Here is a 12,626-nt window from a genome sequence, read left to right as displayed (position 1 = left end):
TGTCCCTCTTTCCCCCCGCATCACCCCTAACTCTCAGTACACCTCTCTTGCTTACCCGTCCCTTTTCAACCTTAGTCTTGCTTCTCATCGATTCTCTCCCAAATCTCAATCCTATCAACCCCCTTCCCGGCCTTTTGATCCAAGAAGCCGAAACCTTTGCCTGCCTCCTCCCAGTATAGCCAAATCTGCACTTACACTCCCACTTGTCGCCCCTTCTAAACCCCCTCCTCGTTGTTTCCCCCGCCTCTTCTTCCCAGCCCCAGCCCACAATACAGGCTGAGACCCACCCCCAACGTGAGCCCCACTATATCCCCCGCCCCTCCAGGACCCCGCCCTTAATCCTGCCACTTCTAGGAACCGTCTCCGCCCCTCCTGTCCGGAGCCCCCAGTCCATCCGCTGTACACCCCGCTGGTTCGGTCTGGAAAGGGAAGGTGGCTGGAGCTGGAGAAATTTGATTTTCCCGCAGCCCGACTGCCTTGGAGCAGAAGAGGCGGCGCTCTCAGCCAGTTTCCCAACCCTGCTCGCCCGCTTGGATATTGGAGGGAGCAAACCTTGGAGCCCGACCACGCAGCCACCTAAATCCCTGCGTCCTCCACTTCTCCAGCTCGGTTTCCCCTTTCTTCCTCCTCCGTCCCGCCCTCTCAATTCTCCCATTCTCCTTTTAACCCCCCTCTTCCTGTCTTCCTCTTCAATACCCCTCTTCCCTTCTCCTCCAATACCCTTCTTTCCATCTCTCTCTCCAGCAGCCCTCTCCTCATCTTCTTTGCGCCCCTCTCTCCATCTCCCTTTCACATTTTCTGAATCCCCGCGTCGCTCCTTCCCTCTCTCCATACCCCTTCTCATCTTATACTATCTCTTATCTCGTTCTATCTCCCACTCTCCATCGCTTTCCACTCCCTATTCCTCTCTCCCTCTCCCTATCTCTGCCTCCCTTTTCCCATCTCCTTCTCCCCACCCATTTCCCCACATCTTTCTTCTTTTCCTCTCCCTGCTGCTGCTGTTGCTCTTCCTCCTCCTTTCCCTTTCCATATCCTCTGTTCTCCCTTCTCTTCATTCCTCCTCTTCCCCGCTTTCTCTCACTCTTCCTACGCCCCTTTTCTACCTCCTTTCCCCCTCTCTGTCCTGCTCATCGTCCCTGAGTTGGGGGTGAGCTCAGCTGCACCCCGCGTGCTGGTTCCACCCTATTAGCCCCAAAGAAGCCCCCAAAGGCTTCATTTTGTCCACTCCCCCCCCAAAGGGGGCAGTAGGACAAAGTGGGTGGGTAATCGTGCTGGGGGCTTAGCCGGGCAATGGAGCAGCCTGAGGACATGGCGTCAGTGAGTGAGTTCGACTCCCTGGCCGGCAGCATACCAGCTACCAAAGTGGAGATCACCGTGTCCTGCAGGTGAGTGGCCGCGCTCCCCTAAATCACTGATAATAGCATTAGGAGACTGACAGACTCAGCTCTCTTGTATTCGTTCTACCTCTCAACCCTAGTCAGGACTTTTCCTTCTTTTCCCCCATGGCTGTCTGAGTATCCCCACCACACCTACTCCTTAAAGCTTGGTCCCTTAGGAACTCGTATGTCTCTTCTCCTGGATGTGCTAAACCTCTACTTTGCCCAGTCCTAATCTCGCCCTCACCCAGTTTTTCTATTATCTCCTTCCTAGCTCTTAGTTGTGGAACCTGCTATGTGGAATGTAGTGTGGGTATATTGGGGGAGGGGAGTCGGGGGAGGACCAGGTACAAATGATTCCTTAGGAATGAGGGTAGCCCAGATTAGATCAGGAAAGTTTGTGTTCTCTATTATGATTATATAGAAAGCTAGAAAAAACAGGGGAGGGAGGGCAAGCATCTGAGGAAGGGGGAATTTCTGGTGAAGCCCGAGGAGATGCAATTCCTGATATTTAGATTAGTCTTAGATTTGAAAATCTGCAGTCTAGTCCAGGTTTGTCTTTGAACAGCCCCCTCCCACATCCCAGTGTGAAGTTGTTGGTGCTAAGCTCCTCCATTCTATGTTCTTTAGTCGGTCTTCAGTCTCCCATGTTCTCTTCCAATTTGTTTCTAGTCTCAGCATCCCTTCCTACATCAACAGTTGTTCTTTGAAAAAGAAGGTTTGATAAACTCCTGTCCACATTAAAGAAGATTGATCATTAGGGATCACAGCCTTTTATCTAGAGGGATGGAATTTCTGATAGAAGCCAGAGGATGAGAAGCTTTTTTTTTTTTTTTTTTTTTTTTTTTTTTTTTTGGTACTTCTTCCTAAATCACACCATGACATTATGGAATCATCACTTAAGATCAATGCCAATCTTATTCTTATGTTTCTAAGGTTCTTGAGCCTATCAGAGAAATGGCCTTGCCTTTGGACAGCTTACAGTGAAGAAAGCTGATTGGCAAGCAATGTTTTCCAACCCAGCTTCTCTGCTAGCATTTGGAAAATATGGTGGGAATTGTAGGGATTTGGGGATATGTGTGTGAGGGGTGTATGTGTCCTGCATTCTGTCATATATCCAGTAGAGTTATCCCCTATAGCTTTGGCTTGAAAGCATTTCATATCAGCCACATTCTAATCTAACACCCTTATCTCCAGAATTCCTTCAGAACCTTCTTCCCAATCATCTATCTCCCAGAAATATAAATATTATGTAGGTAGTAGGAAGAATATTGTTCAAAGGGAGGGAGCTAACCCTATGAACGGGGAAATTTGTCAAAAATGAGGGCTTCTCCCAGATTTTTGATATCATATAACCTAGGAAGGGAGAAAGGGAAGGATTGGTGTGAAAGTCTTGTGAGAGGATTGTGGGTGCCATCAATCTTACCTAGGCCTTCATCACCTCCTAGATCCTGTAAAACAACCTTCATATACTCTTTTCCATTTTCAATCCATCCTACACACTACTTCTGAAATGGTCATCAAATACCATTTGCTTTTCATGCCATGACCCTGCTTCATGATTTTCTATTGCTAATTATGTTACATCTCACCTGCTCAGCTAGATTCAAAGCCCTTTTTACAATCTCCATATTTCATTATTCTTCTTTATCATTGTACTTTCAACCATTTATTCACACAATATAAATTTGACTACCTACTCTGTGAAAATGGTTGTGATAATTCCTGCCTCCATGTCTTGGTAAAGTATATATCATTTCTCTATCCTTTCCCTAATATGTACTCTTGATTCCTCTCTACTCATTTTTGCCTCCTCCCTTTCTTAAGAACAAGCCAGATAGTCTCTTCTATGAAATCTTCCTCACAAATAGCACCCAATTTTGACCTAGCCTTTATTCTGCACCCCTTTGGCCCTTAGAATCTTGTAATTCAATATGGTGAGATTTGGGGAGAGAGAAAGAACTGTTAGAAATCAGAGCCCAGAGTTCGTAATCTTTTTTGGATCATAGATCACTTTGCCAGTTTAGGGGAAGCCTGTGATTCTCAGAATAATGCTTTTATTTTATTTTATTTTTTGGTAAGACAATCAGGTTAAGTGATTTGCCTTGGGTCACACAGCTAAGTGTCAAATTTCTGAGGCTGGATTTGATCTTAGGTCCTTCTGACTCCATCTGCTACATTCTATCCACTGTGCCACTTAGCTGTCATAGAATAATACTTTTAAAGGTATAAAATATATAAAGTTATCCTGAAAAAATATATATAATGAAATACAGTTATCAAAATATACATATTTCAAAATTCCACAGACCACAGGTTAAGAATCTCTGATTTGATCCAACCCTCCATCATTATATAGAAGAAAAAGACCTAGGAAATTACAAGTGGTTTACTTGTAGCTAGTCAGTTTGTAGGAAAACATAATTTGAGCAGACAAGTGGCACAGAAGACAGAGCACTAGTCCTGGAATTCAGGAGGACCCGAGTTCAAATTTAGCTTCAGACATTTACTAGTTTACTCTGGGAAAGTCACTTTACCCTGTTTACCTCAGTTTCTTCATCTGTCAAATGAGCTGAAGAAGGAAATAGCAAATGACTTGTGTTTTTGTTAAGAAAATCCCAAATAGGGTCACCAAGAGTTGAACATGATTAAAATGACTGAAGGACAAAAGTATGTTAGGCACTTGATAATGAATATTGCTTGTTAATTCCTTTCAGATATTCTTTCTGGGTAGGTTTCATTTCCTCTGAATAGATTATTGGTCTCTTGAGGAGAGAGACCTTCTCCCCATTATACTTACTCACTCCTATGAACTTACTTATTTCATGCTGTTTGTTATCAGTAGAATTGGGTCATAGATTGAAGTAATCCCCTTAACTCTCCCTTTCACTCTAATACCTTCCTTCTTCTAATCCCATTTTACTAATAAGGAATCTTTAGGCCAGGGAGTCAAGATAATTTGCCCAAGATTATACAGGTAGCAGTAGCAGAGCCATGATTCAAATCATGTCCTATCCAATGCTCTTTCCATTAAACAACACAACTTCTACCTTGGTCTCTAGAAATGCCTTATTTTAGGAACTCTGAGGGATGTCTGAGAGGTAGTGGGAAGACCATTAGTTCTTGAGTTAGAGGATTTGAATTCAAATCCTTCTGGCATTTCAGTAACTTACTACTTCAGTGCCTTTGGGCAAGTCACTTAACTATTCTAAGGTTCAGTGTCCTAATTTATAAAATGAGGGCAAGGAATTGGATTATATGATTTCTAAAGTTCCGTCCAGCTCTAAATCTGTGATCCTACTATCAGTCTTTTTGAGCTGGAAGTGTCCTGGGGAGAAAACTTTCTCTCAGGTGCTAAGGTCCCTGGGGACATGATCAGAGGAGAATTAGTTAGGGGGCAGCACTAATAGAGGAGCATTTATGTAGTGCAGTAGGTAGTGCATTGGGTTTAGAATCATGTTCCTGTGTTCCAATCTGGCCTTAGACACTGTGTCTAAGTATGACCCTGATAAGTCACTTAACCCTGTTTGCCTCAGTTTCCTCATTTGTCAAATGATATGGAGAAGGAAATGAGAAACCACTCCAGTATCCCTGACAAGAAAATCTCAAATGTGGTTACAAAGAGTTAGATGTGACTGACTGAACAACAACAAATAAAAGAACAGAGCAGAGGCAGAAAGGGAAGAGAGACATAGGGCTTTCTTATTTCTACTTCCAAGAAATCAAGCCATTTTTTGGGTTGACAGTATTTGGGGGTGAAGCTAAAAGAGTAGAAGAGAGAAAAGAGTAGCATGACGCAGGGGTGGGCTTGGATTTATAAACATCTTTTTGCCTTATTAAGGTGTCTAGGTCTCTTTGTTGTTGGCTTAAAAAAAGATGGGGAAGAAGGAATGGAGTAGTAGGGCAGGAGATGTTGGGAAATATTCTTGGAGGAGCAGAGTCTCCATAGTACTCACAGAAAACAATACCACAAGGAGTGCGTGTGAGTGTGTGAGTGTGTGTGTGTGTGTGTGTGTGTGTGTGTGTGTGTGTCTACTCTAGAGCATCATCTGTGACACCAGGTTGATGGGTTGGGAATGCAAGAGAGATAACAGTCTTGATGAAGAGAGGAGAGAAGATAAGAAGGACAGAGATTTGAGGGAGGAAGCAGCTGCCCTCAGTGCTGGGGTTTAGAGGTAGGGAAGGCTTTTCCAGAGTGGGAACAAAATGTTTTCAAGAAGATAATTGTAATCATAGAAAATCTGGGCACAAGATTTAGAGCTGGAAGAGACCTTTGAGATTAGCTAAGAGAAACTGATATTTAGACTTCAAAAAAAATTATTTTTCTCGAGGGTTTTTTGGGGGTGGGAGGTAGAGATCTATGTTTTCTTTTGCAACATGACTTTTATGGAAATATTTTGCATAATTTCACATTTGTCTTCTCAATGAGGGAGAGGGTGGGGAGAGAGGAAGGGAAAGAATCTGGAACTCAGAAGTTTTAAAAACAAATGTTAAAAATTGTTAGATATGTAACTGGGAAAAATAAAAAATCAAATAAATGGAAAAAAGTCCTAATGCCTAAGGAAGAAAAATGACATGTCTAAAATCAATATCAGAACTGGAATTTGAACTCAGGTCCTCTGACTTCAGATTCCTTGTTCTTTCTTCTGACCCATGATTTCCTATTCAGTAGCTAAGTTCATTTCATAAGCTCATAGCATCACAGACTGAGGACTGGAAGGACTTTAGAAATTATTGAGTTCAAACCCTTCATTTTACAGTGAGGCCTGGAAAGTAAAATTACTTGCCTAAGGTGATAACATGAAACAAATAGGAGAGTGAGGATTTGAATTCATCCTCTCATTCCAAATCCTGAATCCCTTCTCCTATACCATACTATTTCTTACCATATTTTACAGGCTCTGCCTGGATCTGTTTACTTATAGTCATAACCAGCCATAATCAAAAGTCACACAAGGTCGCTTGTTCCCTTTGTTTGTTTTTAAATTTTTTATTATTTAAAACTTTTTGAATTTTTTTCATTTCATTCATTTCCAGATATATATCCCTTTCCCTCCCCTACATGATGAGGCAACCCTTTTCCCCCCAATTAAATGACAGAGAAAAAAGGTAGTTTAGTAAAACTGCATATTGATTATCTGATAGTGTATGCAACATTCTTTATCCATAGTCTTCCACTTCGGAAATGAAAAGTTTGAAATGAAAGGAGGGAAGGAAGAGGCTTGACCCTACCTATTTCTATAGATCTGTATGTTAAATGAGGAGAACCTGGCCGTAGGAGAAAGGCAGGGTCATTTCTGAGGCCCAATTCAATAAACATACATTAATTGTTGATGAACCACCATATAGGTAAGTCAACGGATATAGCATTGAGACTGGAATCAGAAAAACCTGAGTTTAAATATGACATCAGACACTCACTAGTTATTGAACCTATGTTTGTCTTAATCCAATGGATCAGGAAATGGCTAACTACCCTAAAGAAGACCCCATGGACATTATAGTCCACAGGATCACAAAGAATTAGATACCACAGTACAAATGTGGACAGAATCCTTCTAGACACTGACAGAGATACAAAGTCTCTTCTTTCCCAGAGCCTGTAGTTGGGTAGAAAAATAAGACACAAACAACAGTAACCATAGTATATGAAGTAATATGGCAAAGTCTCATTGAAAGAGGGTGGGATTTGCAGTCCAAAGACAAAACTGGATCTCAGTATGCCAATAGGGCAGTTACTTAACCTAAATCTAAGCACTGATAATGGCTGCCCTACCTCCCTTGTAAAGTTGTGATGGGTCAACTTTAGAGCCCTACAGAAGTGTGAATTGTTCTGATGAGAGGCAGTGTTGTAGAGAGGAGAGAACGTTGGACTCATGGTCAGATTGGAAAGGACTACAGATGCCATTTGAGCATTGGAGTGGCGTAGTGGATGGAACACCAGGCCTGGAGTTAGGAAGAAGACTCATCATCTTGAGTTCAAATCCAGCCTCAGATATTTACTAGTTGTGTGACCCTAGGTAAGTCATTTTACCCTGTTTTCCTCAATTTTCTCATCTGGAGAAGTTTCCTCATAATCTGGAGAAAGAAACAGCAAATCACTCCAGTAGTCTTTGCCAAGAAAATCCCAAATCAGATCATAAAGAGATGGACACGACTGAACAGCAACAATAACAACCAACAGATGCAATTTAAGCCCACATCTTCTCCAGTAGAAACCCCTTTCACAATATCCCCATCAAATGGTCACATCTAGCCTCTGCTTTTAGACTTCTGGGGATGGGGAATTTATTGTCTCTGTTGATGGTCTATTCCACTTCTGAGCTATTATTTCTAAAGCGCTTACTTAGCACAGTTCTTGGCACCAGTGGTTATTTAACAAATGTTTCCTCTTCTCCTTTCTCTTTTTATATATTTCTAATTGTTAAAATTTTAAAAAATCTCCATTGTTTCTAGCCTATTTGCCTCTGAAATTCCCACCCATTATTCTTAGCCCTGCTTTGTAGGACTAAACAAAACCAATTTTATCCTTCCTTCATTTGACTTGTGGCTATTTAGTCATTTTCGGTTGTGTATTCCTTTGTGAACCCATTTTGGGTTTTCTTGGCAAAGATACTAGAGTAGTTTGCCTTTCCTTCTCCAATTCATTTTACAGATAAGGAAACTGAGCCAAGCAGGGAAAAGTAACTTTTTCAGGGTCGCATAGCTAGTAAGTGTCCAAGGCCAGATTTGAGCTCAGGAAGATTAGTATTCCAACTTTAAGCCCAGTGTACTATTCACCATGCCACCTTACTGCTTCCTTCACTTGTTAGCTCTTTATAAACTTGAAGAAAGCTACATTTGTTTCCCCCCTTCCCCATGTCTTTTTTAACTTAAGGCTTAACTGACATACACAGAAAGAGCTTTAAGACTTTATCTTGATGCTTATGATCCTTATAAACAGCCTGGGGAGGAAGGTATTACTGATATTATTCCCACTTTTCAGAGAAACATAGATTCAAATTATAGACTTACCCAAGATCATGTGTTCAAGTAGCTGTCAGAGTCATGGATATGCCTCTCATTAGGGCATGCACTCTGGAAATTTTATTTATTATTTTTAATAAGATGAACTTTCATCAAATAATTATAAAATCATAGTTTTTATTAATCAAGACAATATAAAAAAATTAACAATGGTAAGATTCAAACCCAGATAATTCTCACTTGAGATCCAGTATCCTCTCAATTATCCCATGCTACTTTCCTTGCATTAGCTGATTTTTTTTTTTTTTTTTTTGCTGAGGCAATTGGGGTTAAGTGACTTGCCTAGGGTCACACAGCTAGGAAGCTAAGGTCAGATTTGAACTCAGGTCCTCCTGAGTTAAGGGCTGGTGCTCTATCCACTAGGATAAGCCACCTAGCTACCCCTCATTAGCTGCTTCTTTAGAGAAACAGTTCTTAAAGTGTGGTCCAAGGATTCCTGGGAATTCCTAAGACCTTTTATGGGGGCCCAGGAAATCCAAGCTATTGGCACAATAATAATATTTATTTGCCTGTTAAAATAATTTTCACTTTTTCAATCACCTATCTGTGTGAGATCAGATTTTCTTCATATACTTCAACCAAAAGAACATCACAACAGATTGAATACAGAAATAGATAGGAGAATTCAGTTGGCTTCTATTAAGTCAGATGTTAAAGAGATTTGTAAAAAAGTAAAAACAATGCCACTTTTCTCAATACTTTTTTGTTTTGGAAAATATAATTATTTTTCACATATATATTTTTTATTTAACTATAGAATAGCTTTATTGTTCTTAAACAAATGAATACATATTTTAAAAATTGGTCGGTTTAAATTTCTAATATAGTAAGTATTGATAGATAAAACTACCCTAAGCAAGAGTATTTTGGAGTCTTCAGTACTTTTTAAGAGTGTAAAAGGGTTCTCAAGACCAAAAAGTCTGAGAGTCATCATCACAGTCACTCTCCTTTGGACATATCCAAGCTGCCTGGTATCTTTCCTAAAATGAGTTATAAGACTTGACTCTGAGACTGGCTGTGTGACCTTGTAGAAGCCACGCCTCTTTCAGCCTCAGTTTCCCTATCTGTAAAATGGGGATAATAAAACTTGCACTGCCGGTCATTATTTGGAGAGTTAGTTGTCAACTGTAAAGCTCCTGTATATAAATATATTAATATAAAATAGTTGTAATTTCTAGCACTAGGGCTCAGAAAGGAAATTTTTGGGCAGCTTGGCCCTTAGGATTACAACACAGAAACAGTTTGCCTTCTCCCCATTCATGTAGGCTTGTTGGCCTCTTTCTCCTGCCTTCACAGATAGTCTTGAGTTGTTTGCCCAAGCATGCGTCTTTGAGATGAGCAACCTGAGAGAGAGGGGGAACAGCCCAAAGAACTCTGAGGCAAAGGAGAGGAAAATATCCAAGCAGAAACTTTGCCTGGGAAGAATTTTCTATCTGCCCCCATACTAAGGCAGTAGTGGGCCACCTTTTCTATGTGACATTACATCCTTCTAATTCTTGTTGAGAGCTAGGGAGATGGACTGGGAGGAGAGATTGGAAGCAAGACTAATTGTTTGGGGACAAAGCACTGGGGAGGAGGGTAGTGTTACTAAGAGGGTTTTATGGAGGGTGGGAGGGCACTAACTGGAATCTCCCTGGCAGGGAGTGGGATCTGACAGGCAGTATGCTATCTTGGATGCACAAGTCATTAATTGCCAAGCCCAGCCAAAGAAGGCAGGGTTATCTTTTGAGTGATGGGAGAACCAGTAAAAAGTTGAGCATTCTCATTAATTTTTTCAGATTATTGGTAAAATCTGTGTTTTACAAAGATTGGGATGTTATGGAGAAAATTCAGAGAGTCAAAATAATCTGGTCTATGGACATCCAACAGTGATGGAGTCTGGCCCCATTGTTGTTGTTTAGTAATTTTCCAGTTATGTCTGATTTTTTGTCACCTCTTTTGGGGTTTTCTTGGAAAGATCCAGGAGTGGTTTGCTATTTCCTTCTTGAATTCATTTTACAAATGAGAAAACTGAGGGTGAAGTGATTTGTCCAATCTCACACGGCTAATAAGTGTTTGAGGATGTATTTGAATTTAAATTCTCCTGACTCCAGGTTTGGAACTCTATTCGCTATGCTACCTAGGTGCCCTGGTACGTAGTAGGTGCTAGATAAATGCTACTTGTTAATGGGGAACTTTTATTATTAGAAAATTCCTTAAATCTGAAAATTGTTGGCCTTGTACCATCTACCCATTTGTCCTATTTTGGCCCTCTGAGGTCAAACTCATTCACATGATAGTTCTTTGCTTTTAAAGATTGTTGCTGTCTCCACCCTCTCCTCCCCATTCTCCTCCCAAACTTTAAAGCCTTTTCTTCTCTTAACTGAAAATCGAAAACCCCTGGTTCCTTAACTGCTTGTTATGTTTCAGATTCCAGACAATTTCCAATTCCCTAGTCTTGTCACTTTACTCTGGGTGGATGGCCAACAACTGTAATAAGAAAATTCTCCTTTCACTCATTTGTTCAATAGACATTTCCTATACCATCCAATTAGCAAGTGACTATTGTGTGGGAAACGCTGTCCTAGGTACTTACCCTCACAATGATAACATTTTACTGAGGGAATACAGCATGTAAGCATGTGATCATAACTAAGGAGAGTCAGCCTAAAAATTCCCTGAAGGAGTTGCTACATGAGAACTTTGAAGGAAGCTAGAGATTTCAAGACGTGGAAGTGAAAAGCAAATATAAGCTAGAAGTGGTAGAATAGCCTATGTAAGGCCCTTAAGGCAGAAGATGGAGTGCCAAGTTCTGGGAACATGGAGCAGGCTAGTTGGGCTGAAATGTAGAAAAAGTGAAGGGGAATAATGTGTAGTAAGCCTAGAAGAGTAGTCCAGAATTTTGGTTGTGAAGGACTTTAAAAATGATGAGCTGAGAGGTTTGTATTTAGCTAGATGCACTAGAGAGCCATTGAAATTTCTTAAGCAGAAAAGTAACAAAGTCTGACATGCTTTAGGAAGATTTTTTTGAAAGCTATGTAAAAGATGGATTACAGGAAATTTTATTAAATATTTAAATATATTATGTTTTAGATGCTGGAAGAGGTATGAAATTTGGATAAGAGATCAATTTTCACATAGAACTTGTCACTGACAAAATTTGTCTTCTTGTAATTCCCACATATTGGCGCAATTTGGAATTTTTTCTTGTTAGATATAAGAACATACTAGGGATGTGGTACAGGATGGAGGTAGGGTAGAAATCAGACAGATTTTCTTAATTGTTGGGTACCTGAGGCTTAGATCTTTCTGCGTGGACTTCCCTAAATATAAAAAGTCTAATTGTTCACAAATTGTATAATGGTTACCTGGGCTTGCAAATTCCCAGAACTTTGACCTTCTCAGTTAAAAAAAAAATCATTAACTGAAACGGGATCTAGGTGTGTTTGCTTTATTTTGGTAATGTAGGATATAGTAGAAAAAAGAATCTGGTGATCTGGTTTTGACTTCTTACTCTGTGTGATTAAGAGTAAATTCTTTAATTTCCCTGGGCCTCAGTTTTCTCATTTGGAAAAAAAAAGAACAACACTGACAACTACCTAATTCACAGAGCCATGGTGAAGAGAGTGCTTTGTAATGTATAACTTTATTAACAATGAGTGTGACTCATTGTTATTATTGGGAAGAAGCTTTCTTTATTTTCTGTATCATCAAAGCTGGCATGAGGGGAGAACAGATGTTTCTGATATTTCTACTGGAATTTATTTCCTTACCTATGCTTTTGCTGTAATCTTCTTTAGCCAATGACTAAATAGCATTTATTAGGTGCCTATTGTATTCCAAGCCCTGTGCTAGATTTTGTGACTTCTACTACTACTACTACTAGAATTTATTTCCTTATCTATGCTCTTATTATAATCTTCTTTAACCAACTGACTAAGTAGCATTTATTAGGTGTCTACTATATTTCAAGCTCTGTGTTAGGTTCTGGTATTTTCACTAGAATTTTTTCCCTTATCAATGTTCTTGCTGTAGTCTTCTTTAACCAAGTGACTAAACAATATTTATTAGGCGCCTACTATATTCCAAGTCCTGTCCGAGGTTCTGAGGAGATAGAGACAATGATAAAAAAGTTCTTGCTCTCAAGGGGTTTATATTCTATAGGGATATAGAATATGTAATGTTACATATTACATATAACATATATGTAAAATATACTCAAAGCAGTGGGGTAGGAAACACTAA

At 40.1% G+C, this 12,626-nt stretch overlaps 1 protein-coding gene across 1 annotated transcript in view; it reads left to right on the top strand.

The window, feature by feature from the left end:
• Positions 1-1,285: 1,285 nt before the first annotated feature.
• CPNE5 (copine 5) overlaps positions 1,286-12,626 on the top strand; it is a 202,490-nt gene continuing 191,149 nt past the window's right edge. Inside the window, 1 exon segment of the mRNA XM_051996747.1 lies at positions 1,286-1,385. Coding sequence (XP_051852707.1) covers positions 1,291-1,385 — 95 coding nt within the window. The 5' untranslated portion in view covers positions 1,286-1,290.

Source organism: Antechinus flavipes, chromosome 4 (assembly GCF_016432865.1).
Source record: "Antechinus flavipes isolate AdamAnt ecotype Samford, QLD, Australia chromosome 4, AdamAnt_v2, whole genome shotgun sequence".
NCBI classification, from domain to species: domain Eukaryota; kingdom Metazoa; phylum Chordata; class Mammalia; order Dasyuromorphia; family Dasyuridae; genus Antechinus; species Antechinus flavipes.
The sequence above is the reverse complement of the archived record's forward strand: the minus strand, read 5'-3'. Positions and strand labels throughout refer to the sequence as shown.